The following is a 16,709-nucleotide window of genomic DNA, read 5'->3' as shown; positions in this document are numbered from 1 at the left end:
AGATTACCAAGGAATGGTTCTGGGGTGTGGGGGTATTTGGCTGGAAGGGAAAAAAAAAGGGGAGTGGTTTGTCAAAGGGACAGGGCATCGCCCTGTGATTGAAAATGGGTTTTTTAAATACTTCTGGGCTGCCTTGACAGGTGATGGGGGTGGGCAAGGGTCTATACAGACCCCCCAGGGGTGGGTGGGGATCTCATTTCTGTATCGCGTGGCCTTTAACACAATGGTAGCCCTAGGTGAAGTGGGTCATCATCATGTGCTTTTCTATGTTTCCCTGCAATATCTTTTATTGTGGGTGTTTTCCATTATAAAAAATATTGCAGGGAAATGGATGAAATATTTTACTGGGGTGAGGCCAAATATTGTGGAAACACCCCTAGCAATATTTTGCTCCTTCCACAGTAAAATATAGAAGTATAGTAAATCTCTCTCACAGATGGTATTTATAAATCTATGGTCATTATTTTGCATGAAAAATCCACCCACGCAAAAATCAGCTGTAGAAATTCTACAGGTATAATAGATTTTATCGGAGATATTTTACCTCTGAAATTTGGTGCAAAGTTCATGGGTATAAAGTAGAGATGTGCATCATACCGGCAATCATTTCCAGTTTAGTTTTCATCGTTTCCCGCGGTTCTGACCGTTTTTTTTTGGCTGTCCTGAGCCAAACCCCCCCCCCCCCCCACCCACACCACCACCCCCGATCCTTCAGATTTAATTATTTACAATCCCCCACCCTCCCGACCCCCCCCCCCCCAAAAAAAAAAAAACAAAGTTGCCTAAAGTCCCTGGTAGTCCAGCGGGGGTCCCGGGAGCGATGTCCCCTTCTTGGGCCGTCGGCTGCCAGTAAACAAAATGGCACCAATGGCCCTTTGCCCTTACCTTGTGACAGGGGCTATCGGTGCCATTGGCCAGCCCCTGTCACATGGTAGGAGCAATGGATGGCCGGCACCATGTAAAAAATCAGAGCCCCCCACTCCCGAGTACCCACCACAAACACCCAATGATCTAGTGGGGAGCCCGGAAGTGATTTCCCGCTCCCAGGCCAGCTGCTACCCTCAATCAAAATGGTGCTGGCTGTCCTTTGCCCTTGACATATGACAGGGGCTACCAGTGCTATTTGGCAACTTCTGTCACATAGTACGGCTTCCCAATGGCACTGGTAGCACCTGTCACAAGTTAAGGGCAAAGGGCAGCCAGCGCCATTTTGAATGAGGGCAGTTGCCGGCCCAAGAGCAGGAATTCACTCCCGGGCTCTCCTTTGTTTGTGTTTGTGATGAGTACTGGGGGGTTGGTAGGCTCAGATTTGTAATAAATACTAAGGGTTTGGCGGGTTCCTTTTTTTTTCTTTTAAAGTTTGCATTTTTTTACCCCCCCCAAAATGATAGGAAAAGCAACACAAAATTCCATGGTTTTTCCTTTCATTTTTTGGTTTTCGTGAAATGCAATGACATATGAAATATCGTCTGTATTTCCTATTTCGTTGCAAATGACTTCCCATCCCTAGTAATTTGTAACACGCCTCAAGCTGAGTTGAAAGACTAGCAATTAAATAAAAAAAAAAAAAATCTTGTATTGCCTGTCTGATCAAATAAATGCATAACAGTGTTTTCTGAAGGGTCTGTATACTTACATAATTGCTGATGCAATGCAACTGTGCTGATATAAAAAGTACCCCAGATTTAATTGACTGTGGATTTCCTTTCTCCCTCAGTGGTGCTATAAGGGTCACTGCATGTGGAAGAATGCTAACCAGATGAAACAGGATGGCAACTGGGGATCATGGACTAAGTTTGGTGCCTGCTCCCGGACCTGTGGTACAGGGGTTCGTTTCAGAACCCGTCAGTGCAACAATCCAATGTAAGCCTGCATGACCTGACTTAGCTCTTTTTTTTACTTTGCCTTTCATTGTTTAGTAGGGCAATTCGTTCCTGGAGGATTATGCTTTCCTGGCAAAAAACAGACAAATATCTACTATCACAAAAGGAGGAATATTAGGCTGCTAATCTTGTTATTTTAAAACTCTCTAAAACATACTTGGAAGGGCCAGGAAATAGATATTTGGAATATGCAGGAGGCAGAGTCAGCATGTGTTCTCCATTAATGGGCCCCATACTACCTATATCACCTCATAAAGGGCTACCCCCTCACCCACAGGGATGTACAGAGTCAAAAAATTAGTTTTGGTTTCTTCATTCATTTCGTAGGTCACAGTCATTGTTTTAGGAACATCTCAACAAAAAATGTCTTCAGTTTTTGTTTTTTTCATTTTACATTGAAGTCAGTGGGAGAAGCAATAAATTCATAGGCCCCATTGACTTCAATGTAAAATACAAAATGGGCCAAAGATGGGTCCCATTGCTCAGGCTTAATGTCAGGGTCTAGCCTTAGGCTGGGTCCCATTGCCAAGGCCTGGGCCAGACACTGAGGGATAAATGCCAGGGCTCACATTGAGGCTGGGTCCCCATCACTGAGGCCCAGGCACAATGCTAGGGCCCAGTCTGAGGCCAGATCCCATGGCCATGTCCTGGAGCCTGACTAGGTCCCATTACCAAGGCCATCCCAATGTCGGGGCCTGCCTGAGGCTGGGTCCCATCACTGAAGCCAAAGCCTAGGCCCAATGCCTGGGCCTGGGCTGAGGGTGGGTCCTGTGCCCAGGCCTAGGCTGGGTCTTGTTGCTTTGGCTTAGACCCAATGGTATAGCCTTGCCCAAGTAAAGTCCCATCACTGAGGTCCAGGCCCAGAACCAGGCCCAATATTGGCACACAGCCCTTGGTCAAGTCTTGTTACTGAGTCCCAGGTTTAGGCCTAGACAAGAGGGTGGGACATAGCCCAATACCAGGTTTATATGCCCAGGTCTAGGCCCTAACATGATGGTGAGGCTTGGCTTGAGGATGGATCCTGTTGCCGAAGCCAAGGAGTGGCAAGAGGAGAGGTCCCATTGCCAAGAACTGGGCCTTGGCTCAGATCTAAGGCTGAGTCCCATTGCCGAGGCCCAGGCCCAAAGCCAGTACCCAGCTCAAGGCAAAGTCATGTCAACAAGACACAGGGCTAGGCCTTCCAACCTCTTCTTTCTTCTTGGACTACTGAAAAATGATGCCATCCAGTGGAAGGATGTGCTACAGTGAAGCTTCTTTGGGACCTTCCTCCTGAATGGATGGCTCCGTGTTGATGTATGCCCACTGAAATGTATGACTGTATATCAAAATGGCACTGTCTGTATGGAAGGAAGACACCGCAGTAGCATCACTGCAGTGCATCATTTCACTGGACAGCGCCATTTCTTGGTGATCCAAGAAGAAAGAAGATATCAGCAGGCTTGGCCTTGGGCCTTTGGGTCTGGACCTGGACCTGGACCTTGGCGATGGGTCCCGGCATCAGGCCTAGACCTAGATCTGGGCCTTGGCAATGGTCCTGGCCTTGGGCTGGGCCCCAGTGCCAGGCCTGGGCTTCGTCCCAGCCTCTGCAGTGGGTCCCAATCTCGAGCCAGGCCCTACTTGCTAACTTCATGGCGTGCCCCCTTGTCCTTCTATTATCTGAGAAAGTAAATAATCAATTTACATTAACTTTTTCAAGTCATTTCATGATTTTGTAGACCTCTATCATATCCCCCCTCAGTCATCTCTTCTCCAAACTGAACAGCCCTAACTTCCTTAGCCTTTCCTCATAGGGCAGCCGTTCCATTCCCCTTATCATTTTGGTTGCCCTTCTCTGCACTTTTTCCAGTGTAACTAACTTTTTTTGACATGCGGCAACCAGAATTGCACACAGTATTCAAGATGTGGTCTCACCATGGAGCGATACATAGGCATTATGACATTCATCATTTTATTTGCCATTCTCTTCCTAATAATTCCAAACATTCAGTTTGCTTTTTTTTATCACCATAGTACCCTGAACCGACAATTTAAATGTGTTATTCACTATGATGCCTAGATCTCTTTCCTGGGTAGTAACTTCTAAGATAGAACCTAACATTGTGTAACTACAGCAAGAGTTATTTTTCCCTATATGCATCACTTTGCACTTGTCCACATTAAATTTCATCTGCCATTTGTAAGCTCAATCTTCGTTTTGCAAGATTCTCTTGCAATTTATCATAATCCATTTGAGATTTAAATGTTCTGCATAATTTGGTGGGAGCACTGAGAGGAGAGGATCATCTTGCTAATGGCTAGAAAGAATCAGTAAGTACTAGGGATGTGAATCGTTTTTTGACGATTTAAAACAATCGTCAGATATATTTTAAATCGTCAAAAATCGTTAGAGCCGCGATACAATAACAATTCCCCCGATTTATCGTCAAAAAATCGTAAATCGGGGGAGGGGAGAGGCGGGAAAACCGGCACACCAAAACAACCCTAAAACCCACCCGACCCTTTAAAACAAATCCCCCACCCTCCTGAACCCCCCAAAATGTTTTAAATTACCTGGGGTCCAGTGGGGGGTCCCGGCGCGATCTCCCGCGATCTCCCGCTCTCGGGCCACGGCTGCGTTAATAGAAATGGCGCCGGTGGCCCTTTGCCCTTACCATATGACAGGGCAAAGGTAGCGCCGGCGCCATTTTGGTTCCTGTCACCCGACGTCACGAGTGCAGATCGCTCCCGGACCCCCGCTGGATCCCCAGGAACTTTTGGCCAGCTTGGGGGGGCCTCCTGACCCCCACAAGACTTGCCAAAAGTCCAGCGGGGGTCCGGGAGCAACCTCCTGCACTCGCGCCGTATTGCCAATATTCAATATTGGCAATACAATATTGGCAATACAGCGCGAGTGCAGGAAGTCTTGTGGGGGTCAGGAGGCCCCCCCAAGCTGGCCAAAAGTCCCTGGGGGTCCAGCGGGGGTCCGGGAGCGATCTCCTGCACTCGTGACGTCGGGTGACAGGAACTAAAATGGCGCCGGCGCTACCTTTGCCCTGTCATATGGTAAGGGCAAAGGGCCACCGGCGCCATTTCTATTAATGCAGCCGTGGCCCGAGAGCAGGAAATCGTGGGAGATCGCGCCGGGACCCCCCCACTGGACCCCAGGTAATTTAAAACATTTTGGGGGGTTCGGGAGGGTGGGGGATTTGTTTTAAAGGGTCGGGGTGGGTTTTAGGGTTGTTTTGGTGTGCCGGTTTTCCCGCCCTCTCCCCTCCCCCGATTTACGATTTTATGACGATAAATCGGGGAAATTGTTATTGTATCGCGGCTCTAACGATTTTTGACGATTTAAAATATATCTGACGATTGTTTTAAATCGTCAAAAAACGATTCACATCCCTAGTACTTACTGATTCTTTCTAGCCATTAGCAAGATGATCCTCTCCTCTCAGTGCTCCCACCAAATTATGCAGAACATTTAAATCTCAAATGGATTATGATAAATTGCAAGAGAATCTTGCAAAACAAAGATTGAGCTTACAAATGGCAGATGAAATTTAACGTGGACAAGTGCAAAGTGATGCATATAGGGAAAAATAACTCTTGCTGTAGTTACACAATGTTAGGTTCTATCTTAGAAGTTACCACCCAGGAAAGAGATCTAGGCGTCATAGTGGATAACACTAACAAGGTCTTCCAAACCATTTTGGATCATTTGAACCACTTTTGCCACTTTTTCAACAATAATGCTGAATGTTTCATCAAGGTTTTGTATGATTTTTCTCAGCAAAATGCTCATAAGATGAGCTATAAATACTGGACATTGTCACCAACCCTCACTTCCTGTGCCTCACTCTCCTCTGAGGCTGACTCCCCTTCATGCGACACGTGCTCTGTCGACATTGTCAAAATCCATTTTTTTTCTTTTCATGAGTCACCTCAGCCCATATAGAAGGTATGGATCAGCTGCCCTGATCTTTGCCTTGTGACATAATGTAAAAACAGGCCCCAACTCATGCTAGGATAGCTGAAAAAATCAGAGAAAGATGGGAGCATATGAGAGCTGCCTCCACTCAGGTTAGCACGTGACCAGCAGTCATTAATTCAAATTTGGTCATATTATGATCACTAGTGCCAAGAGCTCCCACCACCATTACCTCTTTCACCAAATCCTGCACTTTACTGAGAATTAGATCTAAAATTGCTCCCTCTCTCATTGGTTCCTAAACCAATTATTCCATAAAGCTGTCATTTATTCCATCCAGGAATTTTATACCTCTAGCACGTCCTGATGTTTTACTTACCCAGTCATTATTGGAGTAATTGAAATCTCCCATTATTACTGCTCTACCAATTTGATTAGCTTCCCTAATTTCTCTTAGCATTTCACTGTCCATCTCACCATCGTGGCCAGATGGACAGTAGTATACACCTATCACTATATTCTTCCCCAACACAAAAGGGATTTCTACCCATAAAGATTTGATTGTGCATTTAGTCTCATGCAGGATCTTTATCCTGTTGGACTCTATGCCATCTTGGACATAAAACACCACCACGCCATCAAGATGCTCCTCTCTGTTATTGTGATATAATTTGTATCCTGGTATAGCATTATCCCATAGGGGTGTGCATTCGTTCCCTACAAATTGGGAATCTGCAACGTATAGGGCCCTATTCTTTATATTCATGAGGAAGCGAAACGTATCGCGATTCCCCACGAATACAACAAATCTTCGCCGAATTATTCGGCCGCCTAAAGGAGTCAATTTAAACAAACCCCCCACCCTCCTGACCCCCCCAAGACTTACCAAAACTCCCTGGTGGTCCAGCGGGGGGTCCGGGAGCCATCCCCTGCACTCACACCCTTGGCTGCCGGTTTCAAAATGGCGCCGATAGCCTTTGACCTATTATGTCACAGGGGCTACCGGTGCCATTGGTCAGCCCCTGTCACATGGCCATTGGTGCCATCTTGTGCTCCTACCATGTGACAGGGGCTGACCAATGGCACCGGTAGCCCCTGTGACATAGTAAGGGCAAAGGCTATCGGCGCCATTTTGATTACTGGCAACCGACGGCCCGAGTGCAGGAGATCACTTCCGGACCTCCGCTGGACCACCAGGGACTTTTGGCAAGTCTTGGGGAACCCTCCTGACCCCCACAAGACTTGCCAAAAGTCCAGCGGGGGTCCAGGAGCGACCTCCTGCACTCCGGCCGTCGGCTGCCCTCACTATGTCACAGAGGCTGACCATCGGCCCCTGTGACATAGTGAGGGCAAAGGCTATGGGCACCATTTTGAATACTGGCAGCCGACGGCCAGAGTGCAGGAGGTCACTCCCGGACCCGGCTAGACTTTTGGCAAGTCTTGTGGGGGTCAGAAGGGTCCCCCAAGACTTGCCAAAAGTCCCTGGTGGTCCAGCGGGGGTCCGGGAGCTATCTCCTACACTCGAGCTGTCGGCTGCCAGTACTTGAAATGGGCCCGATAGCCTTTGCCCTTACTATGTCACAGGGGTTACCGGTGCCATTGGTCAGCTCCTGTCACATGGTACGAGCACAAGATGACACCGATGGCCATGTGACAGGGGCTGACCAATGGCACCGGTAGCCCCTGTGACATAGTAGGTAAAAGGCTATCGGTGCCATTTTGATACCGGCAGCCGAAGCTGTGAGTGCAGGGGAGGCTCCTGGACCCTCCGCTGGACCACTAGGGAGTTTTGATAAGACTTGGGGTCAGGAGGGTGGGGGGTTGTAGTTAATTTAATTTTAGTGGGGAATTAACGTATAAACATATCGGGGAGCCCCCTTGCCGAATGCAATGTATCTGCCCCCCCCCCCCCCCGACAAATACGAATCCCGAATGCAACGTATGGCGTCCCTCTGCACATCCCTACTATCTCATTGGGTGTCCTCTTTTCACCATGTCCTTAAGATGTCTATGTCATCATTCACTGTTATACACTCTAATTCTCCCATCTTACTTCTTAGACTTCTGGCATTAGCATACAAACATTTCAAAGTGTGTTTTTTGTTTGTATTAACACTGTCCAATCCATTTGCCCCAAAGATGTTGAAGTCTTCGGTATTGGCTATGGTTCTTCCCCTCCAGTTATGCCCAGCTCTTGCTGCCGCTGCTGGAGTGGTATTACCGTGCCTCCAATAGACAGAATATCAGCGGGTTTATTCTCAGTAATCGTCTCAACAGGTAACAGTTCATTCACCGACTTCCGATGGTCAAAAAGTACCTGATTGCTGGGTTTGCCCACTGCAGGGGTGAGATGGGGGTCTCAGGAGCTCCGGGGCTTAATGATGTTTGTGAGTCCAACATGGCCTGAATGCGCTCCTCACCAGACGATGTAGCGGACAAAACTCCCGGAGAAATTATGTTTGCAGGGGGAAAAAAAACTTTTATTGTAGGCTGCGTTGAGACTAAGACTTGAACTGTTGAGGGCTCGGCTCTTATCCTGCCCTTACGCTTAGTATGAGGCATTCCAATCAATTTCACAGTTAAGGTATTTTAAGAGATTTTATTTCCCACTCTTCTGTATTGAAAAAAATACTGGATCAATCAAGTGGAGGCTGTGGTGAAGTTGCAAATATTCAAGGTAAACCAACTCAGTCCCTTTTAAGAGTAAAAAGAAAAAATATCAACCAAACGAGACAAAGCCGCATGCCCCTTTGGCGTGCACGGCTTAGGCAACATGCTGGCCGTGGCTGCGTGCCGCAGGAAGGGCGTTTTTAAAGCCCTCCTGCGTCTCAGGTTAATGACATCAGTCCAGCGATTTCAGCAGGCAAAATATCCTCTGGTGCTCCAACGGGGCCGGGCAAGCAAACCTCACCCCTGGGTCTTTATTAGCAGCTCTTTCCTCACCGCACCACCTCAGGAATACTTCGCAGGAAGGGTATTTTTAAAGTCCTTCGTCTCAGGTTAATGACGTCAATCCAGCGATTTCAGTAGGCAAAATATCCTCAGGTGCTCCAATGGGGCCAGGTAAGCAAACCTCATCCCTGGGTCGTTATTAGCAGCTCTTTCCTCACCGCACCACCTCAATTTGTGTGGCTTTTTAAAATCCATATTGCTCGTGTGTGGCCCACATACGCTCATGTGTGGGCATTTTTGCTCAAGCAATGCTTTTAAAATCAATCTCTTAGTATTCTGCAAGCTGCCAATCAAAATATGTCAATTCATTTTACTGAAACATAAATAGAACAACGTATCTGTGGTAGACTAATCCAAAATAATTTGGGCAAGTTAAGGCATTGCATGGGTGTGATAGTTTGTGACAGAGAAGTCTGATCTAAAAGTATGCACTCCCTTGAGAGTACACATGTCTTGTAATTCTTAGGGGTGTGCATTCGTTTTCACCGTATTGGCGATCCGCAACGTATATTGCACTATTCGTAGTATTCGTGGGGAAGCGAAACGTATCGCGGTTCCCCACGAATACACAAATCTTCGCTGAATTATACAGCCACCTAAATAAAAATTTAAACAAACCCCCCCACCCTCCTGAACCCCCCAAGACTTACCAAAACTCCCTGGTGGTCCAGCGGGGGGTCCGGGAGCCATCCCCTGCACTCACACCCTTGGTGCCGGTTTCAACATGGCGCCAATAGCATTTGTCACAGGGGCTACGTGTGCCATTGGTCAGCCCCTGTCACATGGCCATCGGCGCCATCTTGTGCTCCTACCATGTGACAGGGGCTGACCAATGGCACCGGTAGCCTCTGTGACATAATATGGGCAAAGGCTATCGGCGCCATTTTGAGTACTGGCATCGGACAGCCGGAGTGCAGGAGGTCGCTCTGGGATCCCCGTTGGACCCCCAGGGATTTTTGGCCAGCTTGGGGGGTCTCCTGACATAGTGAGGGCAAAGGCAATCAGCGCCATTTTGAATACTGGCAGCAGATCGCCTTTGCCCTCACTATGTCACAGGGGCCGACCGTCCTTTGCCCATATTATGTCACAGAGGCTACCGGTGCCATTGGTCAGCCCCTGTCACATGGTAGGGGCACAAGATGGCACCGATGACCATGTGATAGGGACTGACCAATGGCACCGGTAGCCCCTGTGACAAAGGCTATCGGCGCCATGATGAAACCGGCACAGAGGGTGTGAGAGTGCAGGGGATGGCTCTTGGACCCCCCGCTGGACCACCAGGGAGTTTTGGTAAGTCTTGGGGGGGTCAGGAGGGTGGGGGGTTGTAGTTAATTTTAATTTTAGCTAGGACACGAATAGAAATCGCCGTATTAACGCATCGGGGCGCCATACGGTCGAATGCAACTTATCTGCTCCCCGACGAATCCGAATCACGAATGCAAAGTATGGCGTCCCTCTGCACATCCCTAGTAATTCTGTCATTCTCTGCCTACTCACATGCACCCTATAATGGCATTCTACTCCCTCTAGCTGCAAGTGTCTGTACTTCTGCTCTTTTGTTCCATGTCTTCTCATGTCAGCAGCATTTGCTTCCCTATGCCTCACTTACTTTCTCTATGCAATGTGTCGTGCTTCACTGGCACACAACAGCTCACTGCCCCAGTGCCTCCTCAGCAATGACCACACATCGTATTTACACAACCGACCAGCGTTTAACTTAACAGTTGCACCTGTGATACTATACTGGTGAATTACACTACAGCACAAAACCCTATCTCCTGTGGTTTTGCCTGTGATAAAATATCACAGGCAGACAGATGGGCAGACAGGATGTACTCCTAAGATTTTCTATACATTATAAAGGAACGCCTAAAAATGCAACAAATAAGCCTTTCATGGTTAAAGTGTAGCCACATTAGAAAAATAACCACCATGCATCCCCACCTCCGATGGTCCATTCCACACCTGTTTTTTTTTTTGTTTTGTGTTTGTTTTTTTTTTGGGGGGGGGGGGGGGTGAGTAGAATTTTGTTTGTAAAGTGTGGGGCCGATTTGAAAATGCCATCTGTGCATGCTCTTTTCCTGTCCCAGCATAAAATCACATCTGCCGAAAGACCTTCTCCTGATGTGGTAAAAGCATTCATTTTATAGAACAACCCACAGGCATTTTAGCTGCTGCGAGAGTGGGATGTTTTCAGAAAGCTGATTTAAGCAGATAAAGCTTTTTTTTTTTTTTTTTTAAACTCACAAAATTGCTTGGAAAATTGCTCTCATCATTACAAGTGCATCCTTGCTGTCTCAGTGCTAGCAGCATATCAAGTCCATTTTGTTGTTTCAAGTCCCTCAGGTTGATGTTCACGTAAAATACCATTAATTTCACAGCTCCCGCCTCTGACATCTCAGACTGCACTTCTTGTATTCCAGCAATAATATATAACTAATAAACACGAAGGATGGAAGATCTGTTATTTCTTTTTATTTTGTAGGCCAGTCAATGGAGGCCAGGACTGTCCAGGTGTTAACTTTGAGTATCAGCTATGTAGCACTGAGGAGTGCCCAAAGCACTTTGAAGACTTTAGAGCTCAGCAGTGTCAACAACGCAATTCCCAATTTGAGTACCAAAATACCAAGCATCATTGGCTGCCCTATGAACATCACAATGGTAAGCAACTAGTTTTCTGGGTAAATGGAGACACTGTGAAACAGCAGAAACCTCTGTCATCAACAGCCCAGAATTCAGGGGTATGGGGTCTCCTGACCATGCCATGCATCAGTCGCAGAGGCTTTAGAATGGTCAAGGACCATTCTATTTGGAAAATAGAACATTGAATATCGGTATTGAAGAAAAGTTGATTTGGTAGTCTACTTTCCTTAGAGGGTCTGGGGTATCATCTTTTACATTTTTTTTTTCTGTCCATTAACATAAACAAAATACGGCAAAAATACTACCTAAGCAGATTTTCAGCTGACTGAAAGCACACTCGTACCTTTCACAATGCACTTACTTTAGGCCACACTAAAAGAAGGCATTCCCAGGGGTATAACTGGGTCAGGATAGAAACTATGCACTTTCAGTAAAGTCTAAAAAATGTGGGGCGGATTTTAAAAGGGTTACACAGGTGACCCTTAAACCCCCCCCCCCCCCCTGCACGCGCCGAGCCTATTTTGCATAGGCTCGAAAGCGCGCGCAAGCCCTGGGACGCGCGTATGTCCCGGGGCTTGCAAAAATGGGCTGGGCGTGGGCGGGGCCGCGGCCTGGGGGCGTGGCAGACAGCCGGCGAGCGCAAGTTATGCCGGCTGCCAGAGGCAGGCGTAACTCAACAAAATAAGCTGGGGGGGGCGGATTTAGGTAAGGCTGGGGGGTGGGTTAGATAGGGGAAGGGAGGGAAAGGTGGGGGAGAACAAAAAAAAAAGTTCCCTCCAAGGCCGCTCCGATTTCGGAGCGGCCTTGGAGGGAACGGGGAAAGCCATCGGGCCTCCCCTAGGGCTCGGTCCGTGCAAGGTGCACACATGTGCACCCCCTTGCGCGCGCCGACCCTGGATTTTATAACATGCGGGCGGCAGCGCACGCATGTTAGAAAATCGGGTGTACATTTGTGCGCGCTGGGTAGCACGCACAAATGTGCCCCCCCCCGCGCGTAATTTTAAAAATATGCCCCTGTATGTATGAGGCCAATGCACATAGTGCACGTCCTCATTTGTGATGACTTAATGTATGTCCATACTTTTTACCCACATGACAATTCATTCACAAACGCAAAGTCAGGTAGTTTGTAATGAAAGATCAGGTTGCTTTCTACTGCTGAAAAATGCATGCATATTTTTGTTGTTTGGTGCTTTATTGAAAATGTACCCATATATTTCTGCTAGTTTTACCTCTTGAGTCCAATGTGCATCAAAGCAATGCAAAATATAAGAATATTTTAAAGGTTTACTGGAAAATTCCTAAAGGACGCAGAGGGCTGAATTTTCAAAAGGAGTTATGTGCATAAATGGTCTTTTGAAAATTGCCTGGGAGGGTTATGTGTATAAGATTACATGCATAACTCAATGTGTGCATTCGGGAGGCAGAGTTGGGGGCGGGGAAATCATGTACTTTAATATTATGCATTTGAATTTTTGCAGTTGTAAATGTGTGCACATAAAGTCACACTTGTGCTGCTGAAAATCAGCATTACACAAGAAAGTCTGCCCTAATTTTCAAAGCTGATTTAAATGGGTAAGTCTGCTGAGCATTCAGGCTAAAGTAAGTGAGTACTTTTTACTCGCTCACTTTAGTCCCATGTGCACAATTATAAAATTAACTTTCAGAGGTTGGTGCCATTTCAAAGATTTATTGAGGCATGAGCCTTCAAGGACAAGAGTCTGCCTGCTCAGTTGCATCTGATGAAGTGGACTCTTATGCCTCAATAAACCTATTAGAGGCTGGTGGCTCCTGCATAGGCTATGTCATTTTTGCTACTACAGGCTTGCACGCTGCCCCTCTGGAGGTAGTATGCCTGTGACTGTTATTGCACCAACATGCTTTTGTTTATTCTCATATAAACTCAGTACAGCTAACTTACTTTAACCTGAGGGAGGGAAATTTTCAAATCATTTGCCTAAATAGTGATTTGCCCAGGTAAAAATGGTATGGCTGAAATTTCTTCTCTACCCAGCTAAATGTAGACAAGGGGGTTGCGCAGTATGGGGCGGATTTTAAAGGGTTAAGCGCGTATATCTGCTCTGCACATGCCGAGCCAATTTTGCATAGGCCCAGCGATGCGTGCAAGCCTCGGGACGTGCGCATTTCTCGGGGCTTGAAAAAAGGGGCGGGAGTGGGCAGGGTGGTCCGGGGGTGGGTCGGAGGCGGGAACGAGACCTCCAGCACAGTGGCTGTGCCGGGGGATTGCATGCCAGCGCTCGGCCGGCAGGCACAACTTATTTAAAAAGGTTGGGTGGGGGTTTAGATAGCGTTGGGAGGCGAGTTAGGTAGGGAAAGGGAGCGGAAGGTGGGGGGGGGTGGAAGGAAAGTTCCCTCCGAGACTGCTATGATTTCGGAACGGCCTCGAAGGGAACAGGGAAAGCCATTGGGGCTCCCCTAGGGCTCGGCGCACGCAAGGTGCACAAGTGCGCACCCCCTTGCGTGCGCCGACCCCGAATTTTATAACATGCGCACGGCTGCACGCGCATGTTATAAAATTGAGCGTAGATTTGTGCGTGCCGGGTTGCACCTCTTCCCCTTCGATTGACTGCGCACATAGGTGCAAAGGCAAATAATGCACATTGGTTCCCTTTGAAAACTGACTGCAGTGTACTTGGGCTAGAAGAGCCTTGTATACATTGCAAATATTAGGGATGTCAATCATTTTTTGACGATTTAAAAAAATCTTCCGATAGTTTTTAAATTGTCAAAAATCGGTACAGTGCGCAATACAATAGAAATTTTCACGATTTATCATGAAAAATTGTTACTCCCGTTAGTGTCCACTAACGGGAGTTATTTGGGGGGAGGGCGGGAAAACCGGTACACCAAAACAACCCCTAAACCCATCCTGACCCTATAAAACTAATCCCTTACCTTCCTCCCCCCCCCCCCCCACCGAACCTCCCAAAACTTTTTATGAGTACCCGGTGGTCCAGTGGGGGCGCGGGGACCGATCTCCCGCTCTCGGGCCATCGGCACCATTTTGGCTGCCACTCAAAAATGGCGTCGATGGCCCGATTAAAAAAAAAACCCACCCAACCCTTTAAAGATGACCCCTTAGCTTCTCCCACCCTCCCGATCCCCCCCAAAACATTTTAAAATTACCTGGTGTTCTAGTGGTGGTCCCGGGAGCGATCTCCTGTTCTCGGGCCGTCGGCTGCCAATCATAAAGATGGTGCCGATGGCCCTTTGCCCTTACCATGTGACAGGGTATCCGTGCCATTGGCCGGCCCCTGTCACATGGTAGGAGCATTAGTGACAGGGTATCCGTGCCATTGGCCGGCCCCTGTCACATGATAGGAGCACTGCCTGGCCGGCGCCATCTTTAAAGATGGCCGCCGCCATCGTAAAGATGGCCGCCGGCCACATCTCCAGCGATCAGATTTTTTTCTCCCTCCAGCTGAACCCGATCGTTAAGACGATCGGGCACATGATTCACATCTCTAGCAAATATGAGCTACTGAAAACTGCATTCAGAGAGAGAAGCTAAAACACCCTATCAGAATGGGTTAGGTGAGGTTAGATATATACATAAGATACAGTTTGCTGCAGATTGTTTGGATGAAGAAACAGCTGTTAAAGATGTGTATGAAATTTTAAACATTTTATTAACTTTTTTTTTTAGAATAATTATAGTGCCCACAGTGACAATTGTTCCACAGCATGATAGTTTTGTTGCTGGTTCATGATTTTTTTACTTTAAACTGTCACCCCCTTTTTTTTTTTTTTGTAATAAACATCATTAATATTACAAATATTACAAATATTAAACTGCTACAGTATGCAACCACTAAAATTTTATTTCTCATAGACAGGCAATGGGAGAAAAGTCATAGAAGATAATTTTCAAAGTAGTACATAAAAGTAGCATACATTGGAGCAATTTTCAAAAGCCCGTTTAGGCACACAGAAACTTTTGAAAATTGAGCTCTATGGAACAAATTTTCAAAGCAAAAGTAGCAATTTTCAAAAGTTCATTTACACATGTAAAACCCAGTTTTATGCATGTAAATCCTTCTGAAAATTATTTCCTTAGTGAACGAGTACCCAGTGTATAAAATACAGTCTTGTTTTTTCTGTACTACATTTGGCAGCCAGCAAAAGATGTCAACTTTACTGCAAGTCCAAAGAGACTGGAGATGTAGTGTCTATGAAACAACTGGCTCATGATGGAACCCGCTGCTCCTACAAAGACCCATACAGCATCTGCGTGCGAGGAGAATGTGTGGTAAGTGATAGCTTCAGAGACTCCTCCTTGTTATAATTGCATATTATCAGTTAGTAGGACAAGGATTGGTAAACTGTATGACCCGAAGGTTGTCAATAAGTGTGATAAAGCATCAGAAACATCTAATGACATCATGGGGAGGACAATTTTCATAGGAGTTTATTGGGTGACTAAGAAGTCACCAAGGTAAATCCCTTGAGCTGAACATTGGCATCCCCTCATCGATGAAGCTTAGCCCTCAAGTTTCTCAAGGCAGCCAAATTTAGATGTGGGATAAAGGGTCATTGATGGTAGGAAGATGGGGAGCTGGGAGAGGAAAAATATGGGCTGGATTTTAATACCTACACGCGCGGGGTACATTTGTGCGCGCTACCTGGTGCGCACAAATGTACCCCCAATTTTATAACATGCTAGTACTGCTTGCTACTGTTGGGATGTCTTTTCTGCCTGGATTTTCTCCCAAAGATTTCCTGAGTTGGATTTGTTGTATGTCATATCTGCCACTCCTATTTCTCTGTATGTGCCCAGAGCAGTCCAGATTCCTGGGTTTTGCCTCCCCTCCAGATGGAGACAGAGATAGTTTTGCTGACGCTGACACTTAGGACGGGGTGCCGCCCGCAGTCTCTCAGTGTTTCTCTGTCTCCAGCAGATGATGAATGTGCAAAACCTGCAGTCTGATTAAAAAAAAAAAAAAAAAAAAAAAGAGACGAAGACAAAAATAATTTAGCGAGCCTCCCAGGGGATTATTAGGCCTGGTGAGGCCATCCCCCCTGGATGATGAGGCGAACAAGCAGAGGGTTGGGTACCTTGATTGCTCGGTACCTTGGCACCGGTCAGGGTGAATAGCTGGTAGTTTCAGTTTTTGCACCCTGAGGAAGGACCAGAGCCTGTTGCCAGTCTTTCTAAGGGAAGTGTTATGTTTGTTACTATTTGTTCTCATTAAAGTCGTAAAAAAAAAAAAAAGAACAAACTTTATTGTGGGGCAGTCTAGGTGTGGCTGCCTCCCAGTGCTGTTGGTCAGGCAGTTCAACGTTTTCTCCAGGGTGCTAATTCTCTG

The 16,709-nt window shown here is 46.9% G+C and overlaps 1 protein-coding gene across 1 annotated transcript in view; it reads left to right on the top strand.

Moving 5' to 3' along the window:
* ADAMTS3 (ADAM metallopeptidase with thrombospondin type 1 motif 3) overlaps positions 1-16,709 on the top strand; it is a 474,821-nt gene that overhangs the window by 389,401 nt on the left and 68,711 nt on the right. Inside the window, exons 12-14 of the mRNA XM_029598748.1 lie at positions 1,718-1,863; positions 11,225-11,400; positions 15,519-15,652. Coding sequence (XP_029454608.1) covers positions 1,718-1,863; positions 11,225-11,400; positions 15,519-15,652 — 456 coding nt within the window. The remainder of the gene's footprint in view (positions 1-1,717; positions 1,864-11,224; positions 11,401-15,518; positions 15,653-16,709) is intronic.

This window comes from Rhinatrema bivittatum, chromosome 1 (genome assembly GCF_901001135.1).
Source record: "Rhinatrema bivittatum chromosome 1, aRhiBiv1.1, whole genome shotgun sequence".
NCBI classification, from domain to species: domain Eukaryota; kingdom Metazoa; phylum Chordata; class Amphibia; order Gymnophiona; family Rhinatrematidae; genus Rhinatrema; species Rhinatrema bivittatum.
Note: the sequence above shows the minus strand (reverse complement) of the source record. Positions and strands in the feature narration are given on the sequence as shown.